General features: G+C 55.1%; 2 protein-coding genes across 2 annotated transcripts; both read right to left on the bottom strand.

Moving 5' to 3' along the window:
- Positions 1-1,185: 1,185 nt before the first annotated feature.
- ETV3 (ETS variant transcription factor 3) lies at positions 1,186-13,540 on the bottom strand. The gene is made up of 5 exons (XM_069794367.1): positions 13,356-13,540; positions 11,858-11,920; positions 10,615-10,852; positions 8,268-8,383; positions 1,186-5,748 (listed from the first exon to the last, which is right to left on the bottom strand). The coding sequence occupies exons 2-5, from the start codon at positions 11,901-11,903 to the stop codon at positions 4,565-4,567; spliced, it is 1,584 nt and encodes a 527-aa protein (XP_069650468.1). The 5' UTR covers positions 11,904-11,920; positions 13,356-13,540; the 3' UTR covers positions 1,186-4,564.
- A 570-nt stretch (positions 13,541-14,110) lies between these two features.
- LOC138687549 (uncharacterized) lies at positions 14,111-17,527 on the bottom strand. Its single transcript, XM_069795506.1, has 4 exons — positions 17,414-17,527; positions 16,345-16,486; positions 15,742-16,023; positions 14,111-15,658 (listed from the first exon to the last, which is right to left on the bottom strand). Exons 1-4 carry the CDS (start codon positions 17,525-17,527, stop codon positions 15,240-15,242), a joined length of 957 nt encoding a protein of 318 aa, XP_069651607.1. The 3' UTR covers positions 14,111-15,239.
- Positions 17,528-18,772: the final 1,245 nt, after the last annotated feature.

The raw sequence follows: 18,772 nt of genomic DNA, 5'->3' as shown, positions 1-18,772 counted from the left end.
CTAACTTCCAAACAGGACCTGTTTTTTTCTGAAAATGTCTCAAATCGCCCCCAGGATTGGCCTGGGAATGCCCCACTGAAGCCACCTCACTTGGCCCAGGCTCCTGCAACAGGAAAACCAAGGTCTTGAATTCACGCCTAATTGATAAATAAAAAAAAAAAAAATCCACCATCAGGATTAGCCAGTTGTCAGGACCCTAGTGTGTGTGTCCTTGGAATTAATGGGTGTTTAATTAAATATACTTCTTATTAGATTAATTGTTTGTCCAAGGAAGGGAGTGGAAAGCTCTTGCTGGGCAGCTCTGTCCCTCCAAAAGCATGGCATGAATAAGAGGGTGCTGGGGGGATGGTGGGGGGTCAAGCTGCCCTGTGCCTGGCGTCACTGCCCCAGACATCCCACCACCATTTGCAAGAGAATTAATAATAATAATTATAAAGGCCTGGAAAGGTGATGGCCATGGAGCAGAGCCCCACAGTGTAAGCACAAGGCTGAGAGCCAGCTCCTCCGCTAATCCCCTCCTGACACAGATCCCTTTCTGTGCTCAGAAATAAAATGAAAAAGGAAATAAAAAAAACCTCTGAGCTGCCTTCCCAGCCCGAGCGGGGTCCCCCATGCCAGCACGTCCCTAGCCCCTCCATCCTGGCCCCTTTCCACTGGAGAAGCCCTATAAAAAAGGCACCATTGGCAGCAGGCCTGGCCAAGGTGGAAAGCCGCACTGGTCTCAGGGCTGGAATTTAAGCCAGTTTTAGTTGAATTTAGTTTAAACACAACTTTACAAGCCCAACCCTGCATCCCTCCCATCCCGCTCAGCGGCACTTCAAGTCTTCCCAAACCTGCACCTGTCGGCAAAGCTCTGTCTGTCCATCCATCCTATTGCAGATCCGCCCCCGGGGGATGGGGACATGGGAAATCAGGATCACCAGAGACATACAGGACGGCAATTACCTTTGGGAAAACCCTGGCGGCGGCAGGGATGGGAGCACAGGGGGTTGCAGGGCAGAGCAGCAGGTCACTGGGGATGCTCCTCTCCAAAATGGAGCCAAGAGCATCTTGTTCCGGATGCGACCTGGGATCTGGACGCGACGTAGGCTCTAGGAAAAGCTTGGAGAGATGTGGGTCAAAGTGGCACCACCGGCTCCCTAGTCCCAGAGCGAAACCTGCCAAGAACTGAGCTACCAGCAGAAATGCTTATTTAAAAGGTTTATTTAACGTTTTAATTTGAGGTAAAATACTTTTTTTTTTCTTTCAACTTCCATAACAAAATACAGAGCTATCAGATACCCCTGGAAAAAATATGTATATTATACATATATTTCTATAACATTACATCATATATATATAATATATATATGCAAACTTTTTTTTGAAGACTTTATAGAAAGTGGAACGTCTAAAGGCACTGCACAATGGAGTATTTAAAGACTACTTTACATTGTTATGTACATATACACACACGTTCAATCCTGCTCTCCGTGGACAGACAGCTCAAGCTAACCACGTCCCCGCCATACGTGTATGCATCCACACTAATCCCTGCTGAATCAATTCTAGTAAAGTCAAAGAACATGCCTCAGGAAAAGTGATTTGTTTTTCTTTAAAAAAAAAACAACCAAAAAACCAACTTTCTATTGGTAAATACTTTCTCCTTAAAAGCACTCTAAAAAATTGAACTTTTTTTTAAACAATCTGATTACGATTATTTCAAACCAAAAGAAGAAATTCATTTTTTTTAAACCCACCAGGATCCATAAGACAAAAAGAGGAAAAAAAAAAACCCCACGAAAAAAAGTTACTTTAAAAACAAAAACATAATTATGGAATAAATAAAAGCAAGGGACAACCAAGCAACGGGTGGAACCTCCCACAGGCGATGAGGGCAATGAGATCGGCTGCCAAGGTTAATGCTTCTGGAGAGGGGCTCTTCCTCCTCCTCCTCCCCCCTGGCATTTTGAGGAGGGGATGGGTGGCCCCAGCCCGGGGCTCATTTTGGCTCTGCAGCTCGTTAGCTTGCTCACCGCCGCAGGGAGATGTGTGGCTAATCCTCCCTGCCCCATCTTGATCTTTTTTTTTTTTTTTTCCCCAAAAAAATCTTGGCTTACTGCTGGTTGTCCGATTAAAGTCTCTTTCCTACAGATTCTCTATGACTAAACAAAGCAAAAATGGTTTAAACATTAACATGCTCTTGATTAATTAATACAGGTGGACATTGAGATTTCAACCATTTAAACTTTACAAGTTTAAATATTTTGGCACATCGGAATATATATATTTTTTTTCATTTATTATTTAAATTGTATTTATAAGCGCCCTCCTCCGAGGCTGCTGCTAGGCAATGTGAAGTCTGGTCGGGAGGAGCCCCCGCCTTGCACTGAGGTGACCCCCTGAGCCGGCAGGGACATGGGTGACACTGCCAATGTGGAGGGAGCAGGGAAGGGGGGGCTGGCTGGCCACCCCCTGCCCACCCCTTTCCAAAGCGGAGCCCATCACCCGCAGCCGGTCACTGGTCCGTTGTCCTGAGAACCTGAGTCCTTTATCCCTGAACGCGGAGCTCCCGGTTTGCAGTGCAATGGCTATGAAGACAACACCCCCTCCCTCCCCTCCCCAGCCCCCCAAAACCAATTACAAACTTTTAAAGCCAAACAACAGTTCAACTTTTCTGTTTTTGTTGGTTTTTTTGCCTTAAATTAAGGGCAAGAAGGGTGGCTCCCTGCCCCGCCAGCCCCCTCCTCAAACAGGAGAGGCACCCACGGGCTCCGGCACTTGGGCGTGAGGAAGGGTGACGATATGCATTACTGATGGAAAAGGCCTCGTGTTTCTAATTCCTGAGTTCACTCGATCCCCTCTCCGGGACCGGATTGAGGGGTTCCTTCCCCCTTTCCTCCACACTCGGCACTGGCCGTGGAGGTAAATCCAGGTGCCAGGGGTCCGGAGCCAAGCTCACCCAGGTAAGTGGATTACGGCTCCTGCATCCCCCCCTCCCCAGGACCTCTCCGGGTACCACGCACGGAATCTTCTTTCGGCAGGGCCCAACCAGCCCCATCTAACAATGTCTGCAAATAATCTTGTGCTCACACATGCTCCCTGCCCTCCTCCAACAGTTACCGAGTCCTCGACTGGAAAAATCTGCCCGCGCACGCCTCTCGCCTACGACCGCGTGAATAATCAGCCGCTCTCTGGATACAGCTCTTATCCCCGTGGAGACGGGTTGTTTCCAAGCTCCTTTCAAGGAATCGTTAGGGATTCGTCCCGACGCAGCGGGAGACAAGCATGTTCCTCAGTGTAATCTGGAGCCTAAGTTAATCAGCCTAACAAGAAACGCAGCTGCGTAGGGAAATAGCAGATTTATAGCAAAAATACAGCGAGATTTACATGGCGAACCCCGCCTCGACCCAGCCTGCGGAGACAGAGCCCGGCAGGCACAGCTGCCCCTCCACCATCCTTCGCTCCTGCAACCATCACACTCTCCATCACTTCTCCATCATCAGGCAAAATTCAAAATCTCCACGAAACCCAACCTCGGCCAAGCGCATCTGGCTCTGGCGCAGGCTGCTCCTGTCAATAGACCCTGCTCACATAAAGTGTACACGTAGTTAAGGCATGAGTCAAAGTGATAGGGGAACCAAACAAAGGAAGTAAGATTTAACAAAGCTCCTGTCATTCCTTCTCTATGAACTCACCACAATCATTTCAGTGTTAATCTTCCAATCACTCCCAACTCCACCCATACAATTAGGAAAAAAAAAAAAACCTAGGGTACATTTTAATGCGTATATTAAAGGCATTAGGTTATTTTTTTTTCCCACCCCACTCCCTTCCCTGAAAGATTTTTTTGTTTTGTTTTGTTTTTTTTTTTTGTTTGTTTTTTTTTTTGTTGTTTTTTAAATCTTTTGCTCATGGCTTCTGCAGTATTTCAGAAAGGCGAAAAGGACGACTAACGTATCCTGAAGCGCTACTGAGATCCGCTCGCCGGGAACGCAGCTCCCTCTCTCCAGCAGCGTCCCACCTTGCTGGCGCGCCAGTGACTTTCCGAGTTGTCTTTCTGCAACCTTCTCCACTCCACAGACAGTGCAATATTCCCTCAGCCTGTCCCCCAACACTCCCTCCCCGCAAAATACAGACGGCTTCCAAGGCTGATGCACGGCACGTCTCAAGCGGGCAGGAAATCCTCTCCCACCATCGCACCAGGCTCCATATATAAAAAAAAAAAAAAGGGAACTAGATGAATTCGGAGATTCCTGCTTCTATAAATGCTAGAGTGTATATAAAATAGACCGTGTCTGGAGTTCCTCCGTCCAGGTGGAGGCCTCAACCCCGCTGGAGTTCGTGCAAGGCCTGAAGCTCGCGCACAAGGGTGGCCGGCTTCCCTCGCCTCTCCTAATCGGAGCAAGACAACCGCGTCTCACCTGCAATTCAACAATGAAAACAAAGAACACAAACCCCCTAGTTTCTAGAATTACCAAACCAGGCTAGCCCCAGCCCCCCGCCCGCCCCCCACGCTCTGCAACCTTGCTACATAAATACACAGATGTTTTCAGCACAGACGGACTGCAAAGCTCCCCCAGGCTTAGGTGTCGGAGGCAGCTGTGGCCGTCACGGCCTTGGGACCTGCCATGAGGTGCGGGCTGCCCAGTGCCCCGTTCCAGTGGACTCGGCCATTCTGGCGCTCCTCGGGGATGTCTGCCTGCCGGTCACCGTTCCAGCGGCGCTTGAGACGCAGCTTCGGAGGCATCAGGGCATCCTCTCTCTTCTCCTGAGCCCCCGATTCTCCGGCAGACTCTCGGGATGACTTCTCCGCGCTGCTCTCCCCTTGCTCCTGGGATTCTTCAGCTGAGAAGCCGGCTTGGGTGGGTGCCAGTGGGGCTGGGTGCCACGACGGGGCAGCCGGTCTGACAAACACAGGCCCTTTCTCCTCTTCCAGGCTGGCTACCACACCGGAGCCTTCCTCTCTCTCACTTTTGTCTTTTCCTTTCGCCGGTGGCTCTTCGGACTCTGCCTCCTTGTCCATCACGGGCTCAACCTTGACCCTGGGAGGAGGAGTAGCTAGCTGGGGGGCTGCCGGCTCCTCAGCACTTTCCAGTCTCTCTCTGTTTTTGCGCCCCACAGGTGGAGGCTGTAGCTTGATGGGGAACTGGGGCTGCTCCTCAAGGGGCATTTGGCACTGTAGTGGTGGCACCATGAGCGGATAGCGGGGGAAAGTCCGCGGACTCAGGTGGTAGTTGAAGACGGAGCAAGCTTGTGAATGCAGGTAGTGTTTCATTTCCTCGGGGTTAAAAGAGAAGCAGCTGCTACCTGTGAAGGGGCTGAGGCCCGGAGAGGGACTGTAGGAGAAAAGGGTGGGAGTCAGGGACAACGCAGGAGAGATTGGGACGTTTAGGACCCCGCCGCGCCCTGGCAGAGGGGACACGGCAAAGGGGCTGTGAGGATCTGGGTAGATCCCGGGCCTGGTGAAGAGAGGGAGCATAATATCGGGCTTGCGCTTCTGGTGGTTGATGCTACCAGTGCCCATGGCATTGCGCGAGGCCATAAGATCCACACCACGGCGCCAATCCGAGGAGCCGTCCTCCAGCTCCGGCATGTCCGGCTTCCTCTCGCCGCCGTCACCCAGCACTTCTGGGTTGGATGGGACCAGGGACCCACCAGAGAACCGACCAGGCTGGGCATCTTCGGTGGGAGAGTGGCTGTCCAGTGGTGGGAAATGGAAGCGGGATGAAGCCGTTGGCACAGGAGGAGCGCTCTGTGGCACAACACCTGGGACAGGGAGGCGAAAAGAGAAAGAGTACGGGAGAGAGTTAAGAGCGCAGCTGCTGAGGGAGTTAAATCACAGGTAAAGAGCTGCTTTTTGGCCTGCACCCGCAGGCGTTTGGAAGAGTAACACAAAAATACCATGCGCTATCAACAACACAGCAGGCGATTAGATGGGAGGTGCCTCTCCCATCTGCTCCCTTCCCCTGCATAGCTCCAGTCTCCTCTGCCCACCTCAAAACCTCGCCACTGCTGGGGATGAATATTCTCCTCTCTCCACCCTGGCTGAGGTTTCATGAACCTCCAGTGCCACCGAAATAATTTCCACTTTCAGACGCCCTCCCCTGACCTCCCCGCTCTGGTTTAACCAGAAAACGTCTCGGCGACGGTGCGTTAGGTTAAGCAATCGTGCTCGAATGCTGCCTGCAGAAGCGCTGCTGGTAAACCTCAAGCTCTCAGGGCTGACTGAAAGTCACTGATTTGTGCTTTTCTGGGAAGACATCTTTTCTCCAATGTTTCTGCCAGCAACACTGCCAGCTCTTGCTGGCTCCTCTTCCACCGCCGTTCCTTTGAAGCCGCCTGTCTACAACTTACTCGTGCCATACCGAGCCATATTGAAGCAAATTCTTCCACCCGCTTTCTCACCTCCACAACGCACCCGTTGATTCTCCCTTCCCTTCAAAACTGCACAAGCGAGAGTTGAGAGAAGAAACCTGATTCCAGTGCCCCAAACAGGTTTGATATCCCAACCCCCACCCCAGCCAGAAGGAAAGAAAACAGGTTGTAATTAGACAAGTGCATTCCAGTTCTCCAAACTTCTTTTTTTAAATGCATGCCCCAGAGATAGGAGGGAGTGGCTGCAAACAGGGAAAAGGAACAGCAGTGAGCAATATTGAGCTGGAACTGCCCAGACTCGTTGCTGCAAGTAATTATAGATTTGCAGCGCAGCTTCATACTACATCTTACACCCCCATGCTTTGGCTAAGGACTCCTGGAGAATACACTTCCTTCTCCTCACTGCCATAAAGGCAGCGTGTCCCACACAGGTGAAGCAGAACGCCTTTATGAATATTTCTATTCTCCCAGCCTTGTTTTGGGGTTACTGTTTGCTTAGAAGACAATGCCTTGAAATCGCATTTGTGCTCATGCCCAGCTGGGACTCCCCTGGGGCGGGGAGGGATGCAGGTCGCTTCAACTGCCAAGATGAACGAGCAGTCACCGCCGTATGTCGGCACAGGCTACACGAGCACTGATGAGAAATACTCTTGCCCACATGTAACCTGTTTTTCTCAGCCGCCGGGGTTTCAGAGTCGACATTCAATCCCCACTTTCCCCTGCTCTCTCCCTGCTAGATGAATCTTCAAGGCTTCCCCTGGGGCACTCTTCACAAGGTGAGAACTAAGCGCACAGTCCTGTGAGAAAGGCCGGTTCAGGCGCCTCTGCGTTCGCGCTTTCTTTGCTGTGGAGAGTTTGCAGTCTCGGGCCTCGCTGTAATGACTTCCAGAAGGGCTGGGGTTTTTTTTGATGGACTCGATGGCCACTAATTTCCCTGGTTGCGTGGTGGCTGTGCAGTTATGGAGGCAATCGCCCCAGCTGTAGAAATCTAGCTATGGGGGACTTAACTCCACCAAAAAGTATCTAGCGAACAAAGGACCCTCTTCCAGAGAAACCACAGCAGTACTGCTGACTCTGGGACAAACCCAGAGTGAACTCCTGCTACTGCTCCTGGCAAGAGACTCAAAGGCCTTTTAGAACGAGAAGGGAACAATTATGCTCCATTCTCAAACTCTTTTTCGTTATCCTGAACGTCAGCACGCCATTCTGCCGCAGGGAGAATCGAGAAATACCTGTGATTTTAGTCAAACTCAGACGAGTTACTACTCTTCTCTGGAAACTGCTCTGTGCTTGCTATCACGTTCCTCTGAACTCTAGACAGAAGTTGGTCAAGAAAAGTTCCTTTTGATTTAAAAGGACCACAACTGAAGCAAACAAGGGGCCTTTGCAGAAGCGGGGAGGAGAGTAAACTGCTGTTAAGCTGTGAACTTTCTGATAGTGCTCACATGCATGCCTTGCCATGCACCTCTAAGCTCCTTGTCAAGAAGGGTCACATTTATATGGCACCATAAAATTACGTTACAAGCATGTGAGTGAGGCAAGGTCCCTGCAACAGAACTAAAACCCTCTTATCCCAAGGACACCCGCCGCCCAACAGCAAAGCAAAGCAAACCTGCGGCACCCATAAAGACAGTCCAACAAGCAAGCTCCAGTAGGAAACCAAGATGTCTCCAGTCTCCCCTGAAGACAACCACAGATGCGTCTGTGACAAACCCGAGGGAAAGAGCACTCCAGATAAGGCTTTATCAACGTCCAGACATTCCCACCACAGCAGCACTGATTGCCCCAGCAGTCTTTCAAGTGTAGGAGATGACTGATAGGGGATCTGCAGAGGCTGCGGGGTTGGTCCCAGCCCTGTTCCACATGCCAGGAGCAGGGACAGTTAAAAGAAGTCCCGAACCTGCACTCACCATTAGGCCGAATGTTAATGAATGGGTAGTTAGGCATCACCAGCTTGTTGAAGTTGAACTTGTAGGTAAACCTTTTGCCTTTTGTCTTGTGGAGAATCCTCTTGTTATAATAGTATCTGTTAATGAAAGTGAAAGAGATCAATCAAAACATGTGGCGATCTGTTTAAAGCTCTTGTTTCTTTTAGCGCCATCAACATCCACCTACGACGTATCTACAAAAACAAAGTTGCCCAGAGAATTTATGTTATTAATACAAGAAAATATTAGTCAATCGGGAAGTTTCCAAATGACACCCACTCCTTTTACAACACATTCTTTAGCAGTAGGTTTCAAACCATTTTACAGGCCATTATGTTCCTTAGAACATGTGGGAAAAGGTGAGATCCTGAAAGGAAGCAAAAGCTGAACAACAGGCCAAGCCTGTACATGCTGTTCTCACCCCTGTCCAAACTGGGACCAGTGCCATGGGCTGGAGGGGTCTCGTACAAGCATCCCACACGGCACTGGCATTACCTCCCTAATCCCATCTATGCCAAGTGCCCTGCAGCCAGTGAAACATGCATGGTCACTCCATGTGGGCTGTGACTGCTGGGGGAATGTTACAGGACCCAGAACAGGAGGGGAAAATTCAGGTGAACCTGTGCTAAGACACTGAACCTGAAAGAGGGGAATGTGTACCTGGGCTGGGGCAGAACAAAACTCAGTGCAATGACGGAGCTGAGCAAAAGGGACCAAATTACCAAGATAGCCTCAGATTTGTTTTTTATTTCTGCAACTTTCAAAGCCTTGGGTATTTGTAACAGCGTACAAGGCATCAGGCTGGAAATCGGGAGAGCTGGTTTCTGCTGCTCTCATGCCAGTGAGCAAGTTGCTTCCCTTCTGTTCACCCATTTGCAGCTTCAGACTAGAAACACTCCCTCACCTTTGCAGGCAGCATTGATCAGGGCTGCGGAGGGCAGGCGTTTGGAGCCAGCCCTGACCGCTGGCCAGCCTCCCTTCCTCAACTTCCCAGCACCAAATGAAGGCAGAAGAACTTGGCCACAGAGACAGCAGGTATAATCCCCACCGCAGCCTCCTCCCCACTTACACCACCACTGTTTGTCCTCAGCCTCCTAAGACTGGTGTACAAACAAAGGTGTTACATGCGGATCATCGCCACCGTTCTCTGTACGTAGAGGTGGATTAACACACACTGCCTGTTACCACAGTGTGCACCAAATAAAGCAGGGCCAGCTCCAAGCAGGATGGGGGGAAGGAGCCACAGGTCCCAAGCCAAAGCGGCTGCTGATACCTGCAGTGCTGTTGCCCTTCTGCTGTCACACTCAGCATCAAGATGACAAGACATGATCAGTATTGGCAGGTGGAGGCTATTTTCCACTCCCATCCACCAATTACAGCCTCAGTGCCATTCAATTTATTGTTTCCTTCCTGTTCCAGTACGAGACTCTTGTGTTTGCTGCCTTGTTTGTCTTTGTCAGCTCCACCCAGGAGGTATCAGAGGGCGTAAGGCAACGAAGTCCACGTTACAGACTGATAATGCCAGAACCTGTTAGGAACCCAGCCACTCCTGCAGATGACAGGCTTGAAATGCTGAAATACTTCAGAGGGTCATGCTAGTTTTCCACTGACTTCAAAATGCACAGCGATAACCAGAAAAAAAAAACAACCAACACCTACGGAAAGGTCAAAATAGAGGGCAAAGTTGTACTGGAGGCTTTGGAGTTACAAAGTGCAAAGTGAGGAATGCTCAGCCCCTGTCTCACGCAAGGGATCACTGGTGGCCAAAGGGTGTCCTTAAGGACACCCAAATTCATGTCATCAGGGCTCGGGAAACACCCAGTCCAGGCCCTCGCCTTGGGACTGGCACTGAAGCTCTGCCTCACGCAGATTTAGCAGTAAAGAGGAGAGTACAAATTATGTTCAAAGTGGAGTTGCTTTCTCTGAAACGGTACCCTTGACGGTGTGATAATAGAGTAACACCTCTGGTTTCCTCCCACACCTTCATTGCTCAAGCCAGCAGCGGCTATGGAAGCTGAGAAAAGAGACAGAAAAGCTCCCCGGAAGGAAGCCATCCTGATAATAACAACCTGAACTAAAGGTGCAAATTTACACTGTGACATAGAACATGGCACGGTGAATCAGGGACTCCCTGCCAATCACACCCAAGTACAGTCAGACCTACCAAAGCAATCTGGCATCCCAGAACTCAAAATTTCATACAAACCTCCCAGAAGTCTGGGTGCCACCAAACCAGGGACTGAATACCTACAGTCACCCAAATGAGGCAGGAAGGGATGAAGGGAGAGCTCGTTAGAAGCCCCTGACCTCCAAGGAAACTCCTGCTCACCTGAGAGCCCGGCTCAGCTTGTCGTAGTTCATCTGGGGTTTGCATTTTCTTCTGCCCCACAGCCTGGCCACTTCATCAGGGTCCTTGATGACAAACTCTCCGTACTCGCCTTGCTGCCAGGCGATGACATGGCGAAACTCCTCCTTCTGCAGCAGCTCCAGGATGAAATGCCATAACTGGATTTGCCGGGAGCCGGGGCTGGACTCAGTCTTGTAAGCCCACTCTGGGAAATGATAACCTTGGGAAGGGCCACAAAAAAAAAACAAAACACAAAAAAAAAAAGAAAAGAAAAAGTCATTCAGACAGCAACAGGAGCTCACCACTGCCAAGCTCTACTGTGTATTTATCATGTTTTCTCCAGAACGAGACCACAGAGCATTGCTGGGGGCTGTAATTCTATTAAATATTCAATGTGGAAGAAGAGAAACCCGGCTCTCCTACTCTAGCTGCTCATTTTCATCCTCCTTTTAGCCCCCTTGCCTTGGAGAATGCCCAAACAGCACCAAAAAAATGGTAAGACTGAAAGGGACATAAGTACGAGCAGCAGTGGAAAGGAGACCAAAAGCTTTAGACATCGCTACAGTTTGGACTCCAGGTGGCTGAAATAAGGCAAATAATCCGGATTTGAGCATTTGGTGTGCTGATGTTGAGGAGGGGGAGAGGGCGGATAGCTCTCAGTGACTCCAGCTCCCCCTGATTTCAGAGCACGGCAGCCCGCTCCAGCTTCAACTGCGCCGGCAGATGTTTCTGAGTGACTGCCAAGTTCAGCTTTCTCAGAATAGTTTCCCAGCACAAGTACTAACGCGAGGGGGTTTTTTTTTTCTGTTGTGTTTTTTTTTGTTGGTTTTTTTTTCCCCCCAAATCATCATGGCCACAATTTCAGGCTCCGACAGCGTGGAAGAAGTCGCATCATGCTCCAATGCCACCCACACCACTATTGCAGGCTGTGATAGGAGACAAAACCAGGCACAAGCTGTACCAGACCAGAGGGGATCCACCTTAGAGATCCCAAATCCTTACAAATAAAACATCTCCGGGAAGATTTATTTGCATGTTAAACCTGGCGCTCTTAAAAATTCGCTGACAGCCCATCATGCAGACGTCTGATCGATCCACACTCACACGCAGCTTTTGCCCACATACGAAAGCTTTTGGGAGAGGTGGAATTAATCCCGCCTGAGCTCCTTTATCCTGGGAAAAGAATTCGTAACAGCTGAACAACTCAGCCTTTAGACTTCCTTACCTCCTCCTCCTTCTGGCTTATCCACAATGCTGCAGCCTGCTTTCATTTTCTCCCTCCTGCTGACTGCGAAACAGAAGGAAATCGGCATCAGTGACATCGACACGCCATCATCGCAGGCAGCACTTGGAATTTCTCTGGAGAGGCCACCTCAAGCCGTAACCCTGTCCATGCCCAGAGATGCTGCCCAGGGTCTCCCTGACCATAATCATCCCTGTCCGTCTTTCCCCAAAACTGCCATTTAATCCCTGCCTCCCTCCTGCCCTGCTGTTAAAGCCCACGAACGAAACGCGGCGGCACGGCGAAGCCATCAGACAGACAAAACAAGCCAAACACAGTTTGTCTTCTGTTACTAGACAGGCTCCACTGCCAAAATACACAAGCTGCTGAGCTCGCCCAGATGTACCAGTGAGGGAAAAAGGGGGGGGGGGGGTGGGGGGCGGGAATAAAATCCCGGCTCCCGATCCCCTTCGGATACGGCACATCTGATTCCAATCGCTTTAGGTGGGCTCAGCTCAAAGCTGTACCTGCCAGCGCCTCAGATATCAAGCGTTGGGGAGGGGGTGTAGGGTGGGTGTCCCCCCAAAAGGTAAAAGGGGCTCTGGTGTGCAACAGCAGCGACAGCCGCCGGTTCTGGGGCAGGGGCTGAGCCTCCCCCCCCCGAAGACCCAGCAGCCAGCCGAGCCCCCGGGAGGAACCGGCCCCGCTAGGCTTTCCTACTTTGAAATGTTCAAAGTATGTAAATGGCTGCCAAGAGGAGAGCAGGCGCCGCCGCGGCGGCCGGGCCCGGGCTGCCGGGCTCCCGTTACAGCCGCCGCCGCCGCCCCCCCCATCCACCGCCCCCCCCCCCCCGCCGGCCTGCCCCGGCCTGCCCGCCCGTCGAGCCGCTCCCTCCCCTGCCCCGGGCGGGGCAGCGCCGGCACCACCGCCCCCCTCCACCCCCCCAGCCCGGGGAGCTCCGGGAAGGGCCCAGGCCGCCGCCGCCTCCCCTACCCCCCCCCCCCCCGCCCCCAGAACCCTTCCGCCGTCCGGGCCCTCCCGGTTACCGGGGCCATTTTCCCCCCCGCCCCCAGCCGTCGGGAACCGTTCGCCCCCATCAACCTCCTACGTACCGAAGCGATCGGTTACTGGGAGGGTCCCCCGTTACGGCTCCCCGTAACCGTACACCGTTCCCGCAGCCCCTCCCGCCGAGCGCCTCCCGGTAACCGGGGGCTCCCCATTTACCCTCCCTCTTCCTACCCCCCGCATCGCCGCCAAAGGCCTCCGGTAGCCGGGCCCGCCGCGGCCTCCGCCTCACCGAGGGCCGCCCGGTTCCCCGGGGCACTCACGTCCCCATATCGTCATCCCTCCCCCCCTACCCCCCCGCCTCCGGTAACGGCCGCCCTCGGCCCCCTCCTCGCCAGCACCCGAGCCCCCGGGCCCGCACGTACGAAGCGGCCCCACCGGAGGCCGGGAGGCGGCGGTGGCGGCGTACTCGGCCCCGCTCGGTCCCGGGACCCACCTGCGGGGGCGGCGCGGGCCGGGCCGGGTCCGGCAGGTAGAAGCGGGTGCGGTGGGGCGGCGGAGCGCGCCCGGGCCGCGGTGCCGATGCGGGGTACGCGCCGCTTGCCTCGCTGCTGCCGCCGCCGCCGCCGCTGCCTCCCCCGCACGGCCGCCGGAACCGGAACCGCCGCCACCGCCCACACACTTCCGGGCACGCTCCCACGCGCTTCCGCTTCCGGCTAGGGGGCGGGGCGGGCGGGCGCGCACGGCACCGCCTCCCCCGCCCCGCCCCTGCGACGGGTGGCGCCTGGGGACAAAGAGGGCGGAAAGCGAAGGGCTCGGCTGGGCCGGCATCCAGCTGTGCAGAGGTCCTGGTATACGGGGGTCCAGCTGTGCAGGGGTCCTACTTTACAGGGATCCAGCTGTGCGGGGATGCTGGTATATGGGGGTCCAGCTGTGCAGGGGTCCCACCTTGCTGGGACCTAGCTGTGCAGGGGTCCGAATTTACAGGGATCCGACTGTGCAGGGGCCTTGGTATATGGGGGTCCAGCTGTGCAGGGGTCCCACCTTGCTGGGATCCAGTCGTGCAGGGATGCCACTGCATGGGGATCCAGCTGTGAAGACATCCTACTTTACTGGGATCCAACTGTGCAGGGGTGTGACTGTATGAGGATCCAGCTGTGCAGGTGTATGACTGTGTTGGGACACAGCTGTGTAGGGATCCAGCCATGCAGGATTCGGCCCTATGGGGACCAGGCCCTATGGGGATGAGGCTGTATGGGGGGACCTGCTTGTGCAGGATCCGGCCCTGGGGTGCGGGCAGCTGGGGAGGCCCCACACTCTAGGAGAGGGCACCCTGTGGCCCACCCCTGACCTGCTGCACAGAGACATGGGGTGCTTTTCCCTGCCCCCCTATGGGTGCTGGGCCCCCCATCACCCAGAGCCCCCACACCTCTGGGTGCCCCAGGGGGGACTTTGGCCCCCATAAATCCACCCACACCTCACCTTCACCCACCTTTATTGGAGTCACATGTGAGCCAAGGGGTGGGGGTTGGGCCCCCCCTCCAGCCTGTCCCACACCCCCATCCCTGCCAGGCTGCTCTTGGGTTTGGGGAAAGCGGATGTGGCAGCCCCCAGGGCTGCTGCTTTCCACCCCCCCCACCCCCCTGCCCCGAGTCCTGCTCTGCTCCCACAGCAGAGGTGGGGGAACATGGAGGAGGCGGGGGGGGGGGGGTACACGAGTGTCCGTCAGCCCACAGCTTCGTGCAGCAGCCGCTCCTGCCCGGTGTCATGGGGGCTCAGTGGGTCCCGTCCTGCTGCTCCAGCTGTGCTGCTTGGGGACAAAGTGGGGACAATCACTGCTGGGACAGAGCCGGGTCCCTCTGTGGCTGGTGGGATGAGGATGGAGACCCCCCCCCCCCCCGGTGCCGGCATGGATGAGATGCCTGCGGCACTCACTGGCCGCGGCGGGCAAGGCGACCGTCTCGGCCCAGCTGCCGGTGCCTGCCTGCAGCTAGCTGTAGATGGTGGTGGGGTGGTCTTGCTGCTCGGGGCCAGAAAACAGGGAGAAACCCCCCCCAAGCCACTCACCTTTTGGCAGGGGGATGGTCGCAGCCGCTCCCTGGCTGGGGACATGGTGGCCCTGGAAAGTGCCCTTCAATGTCACCTCGTGGCACCTCCCCATCCACCCCAGGAGCCAGGAGCTGCTTCCAGGGGGATGGGGTTTGTGGAAGGGGGCTGCAGCCCCCAGCTCAGGGGACGTCGGGGACATGGAGGGACCGTCAACCTGGAGGGAAGGGCTGAAAGCTGGAGCCTGGCCCCAGCATGAGCCGAATTCAGCTCCAGCATCGCTGTGCAACTGGCCAGGAGCCAAATTTGGCCCCGGCCCCCCAGCCTCACCCACTCATGCGTCTCTGGGGGGGGTTCTCCTTTGGATCTCAGCGTAAAATGGCTCCGACAGAGCATCCTTGCTGGAGGGGGAGGTGAGGGCGGCTATGGAGAGAGGAGCAGGTGGGAGTGAGCCAAGGGGAGCTGGGATGCGGGGAAGGAGGTGATGGAGCCATCCTGGTCCAGGCAGGGCAGGCAGGGGAAGGCAGGCAGGCAGAGCCACAGCAAAGGAAAAAAGCTGGTTCCCTCTTTCCCAGCTCTGTTTGCTAAGCAATCCCGGCTGCGAAGACATAGCCTTGACCCAGTAGCACCCACCTCCCTTGGCTGCTTTCTTCCTCCTCTTCTTCCTCCGCAGCCAGATGATGTTGAGCAGGGCTCCCACACCCATGGCCAGCGGCCCCAGGCACATATGCCACCTCCACCAGTCAGGCGTCCCTGCTGCAACAAGCCGTGGTGGGTGCCAGGACACTGCTGGTTGGGTGGCAGTGGGTGCCTGGGGGGGTGGGGTGGGTGTTTACCCTGCTGGCACAGGGCATCCAGGGGGATGGAGGTGTTCTTCTCCTGGATGGGATTTCGGGCCACGCAGGTGTAGCTGGAGTTGAAGGTGCTGGCAGGCATGGCCAGGCACAGCGTCTGGCTGTCTTCACAGAGCTGTCCCCATGGCGTCCTGGGGGAGCTGCTGAGCTGCCAGATGGCTTCAGCATCGCTGCCGGCCGGCACCCAGCACCACAGGGTGACATTGCACCCTTGGGTGGTGAGGGAGAGCAGCTGGTGCTGGATCCCCGGCACTGGCACCAGCCCTGTTTAAGGTGTAAACAAAACCTGTCATAGGACCCAGCCTGCCCAGGGACACCCCGAGGACACCCTGGTACACCCTTGATCCCCCAGGGAGAGCGAGCTGGGCCAGAGGGGCAGCGAGGGGGTGTGGGAAGGGGAAGTGCAGGTGGGGGTGGATTGTGGTTAGTCATAATCCCAGGAAAATTCCCATGACAGATGCTCAGCAGCAAGAACAATTTCTCTTCCCCTTTCCTGGGCGCTGATAACTCCAGGTGTAGAAGGGTTTTATTGCCTGTCCCACATGCTGGTCCCGCTGGGGCTGTAAACCCAACTCTACCACCTGCTGCTTTGCAGCCGCTCACTGTAGACAGAGAGGTTGAAGGACTGATTCTCCACCACGTCCAGGTGCAGTTTAATCCAAGCCCTGTAGACCCCACTGTCACTCTGCTCCAGGGCCCTGATCTTCAGTGCTGTCTTGTTGAACATCTCCAGTTAGTCCTTGAACTGGTCCTTGGGGTCGGGGCGCTTGAAGCCACGGGGGCCAAACTCTGCCACCTGAATGGTGGCACCAGCACCGACTGAAAAGCTCCACTCAGTCTCCTTCACTGTCTTGTTGGGGTACAGAACCTGGGAGAGCAGCACAGACCCCCCCAGGATGCCGTTCACATGCCAGGGCTGGGCAGCCTGGCTGGGACAGGGATAGTGTGGAGGATGGGGACCCCCAGCAGACCCCCTGTTCCTGCCCACAGCCCCCACCTGAGGTACCTGTGGGCACCTGCCCACTGGTGCCTTACTCATGACAGTGCAGTGCCCACCTGAGATGATTCATTTAATCCCACACCCATCACCTCTCCTGCCAGCATACCTGGTGGCTGGGTACCACGCATGGGGCTAGGCATCCCCCAGGGCCAGGGGGGATGCTGGGCGCTCGTGGTGCCTTCCCAGTATCATCTTGTGTTGTCCCAGTGTCACGCCACACTGTGCATGGGTCATCCCCATGATAGGGACCAGCCAGGGCTTCACGGAGAGGATGGGGATGCTCTCCCCACCATGCCTGCGCCCAAGTGAGGCTCAAACTGGGGCACATTTGAGGTTAAACCTTTGGGAAATGTTGCCATGGGTCCCAGTGGCGACAGGGACCCTCCGTCCAGGGCTGTGGGGCAGCTCAGCGCTGAGCTTTTTGGGGGGGTGCAGCCCCTCTATTCCTGGGGTGACAGTGAGATGCTCCCAGCAGCAGAGCTGCCCACGCCAGGCGATGCGACTCCAAGATGTTGAATGCTGCAAGATGTTGATGCAGCCACCCCCGGACAGGGGAAAGACAGACAGACAGCCATGTCCCCACACTGCAGGGCTCATTCTGCACCCCAACTCACCGGTTGTTCACCTCTTGCATGCTTTGGGGCCGGCTCTGACCTCTCCCTCCACTGCTTTGTTTTTCAGAGAGGAAGGAGAGGTGAAGGGCACCACGCAGCCAGCATAGCTGCAAACCGCATGCACCAGCGCAGCGTTGGGGGGTTCATCACCCATCATGCGAGCATGGCTGTGGACACCCCCACCCCCCAGTTCAGGGCATGCGCTCCCCTGGGAGCAGAGTCGGGGGATTCATTTGGGTACCACCACGTCGGGTGCTGGCGGGACACTGCGCTCAGTTCAGTGGCTGTGTGTGGTGGTAGGGAGTGAGACCATGGCACTGCCGTGTCCCAGCCATCCCCAGGGGCACCCAGCTAGGTGGTGGTTAAACGCTGGGCAGCACCCAACCCCTGACCACTCATTGCACCCATCAAGCGTTTTCCAGGTGCACCCGACAGCTGCAGGATACAGGGCCCCCCCCAAACCCCGAAGAGGTGGGTATGTAGCAGTAATGCTGCAGCACAGCCAGAGCAATCCAGGGCCAAGCCACCCTTTGGCCTCCCTCTTCCTCCTCATGGAAACACACAGGCAAACAAAGAGGGGAGATCGCCCCTCCTTGCCTTCCTCCATAACTCGCCAAAATTAATTTTCCTTTTTCCTGTGGCGGGTTAGCTGGGCCGAGGGCATCCAGCAGCAGCCACGGAGCAGAAGAAGGAGGAAACAGCCCCAAGCGCTGGCCCTGGGGTCCATAAACCTCTTGAGGATTGATTTATGCTGGCAATAAAGTGAGGAGGGGAGGCTGAGCAATGCCCCACATCATTTCCCCCCATCAGCTGCAAGCAAGCAGCCCCAGCTCACCCCAGTAAGGAACCACCAATGCCCTGGTGCATCATTCCCGGCTTCTTTGCCGAGGGAAATTCCTGTTCTTGCCCTTAATATTTCATGTATTTTCTAAACTCCCAGGGCTAGGGTTCGTTTTGCAACTGGGACCCAAAGCCACACTCCCCAGCTCTCTCCCACCACTGCCCGCTCCCTAAAAAATGGGGGTCGCAAGCATCGGAACAGCCATGGTCCCCCCCCAGCACAGTTGCTGCCCTCCCCTCACTCCTACCTGCCACCACGAGGAGCAGCGCCAGTAGCCAGGGGACGCGGGGACATGGGCGGCCGAGCGACATCCCCATTGCTCCAACACTGCTGCGAGCTCAAAACCTTGATCTCAGCTCTATGTACCAGCTTGGAGGGAGTGAACATGCAAATCTACCCACGTATGGTAACACACCTTCCCAGGGGAGGGGTGACGCAAAGACACCATGGGGATGTCGCCAAGCCACAGCCAGCACAGCCCAGCCATGGGTTGGGGTCAGTGGGATCTCTCCCTCCAGCTGCACCAAGGGTTTTTTGCTGATCCCCAAAACCCCCAGG

Source organism: Haliaeetus albicilla, chromosome 10, assembly GCF_947461875.1.
Source record: "Haliaeetus albicilla chromosome 10, bHalAlb1.1, whole genome shotgun sequence".
Taxonomy (NCBI): domain Eukaryota; kingdom Metazoa; phylum Chordata; class Aves; order Accipitriformes; family Accipitridae; genus Haliaeetus; species Haliaeetus albicilla.
This window is presented reverse-complemented; position numbering and strand designations above follow the sequence as displayed.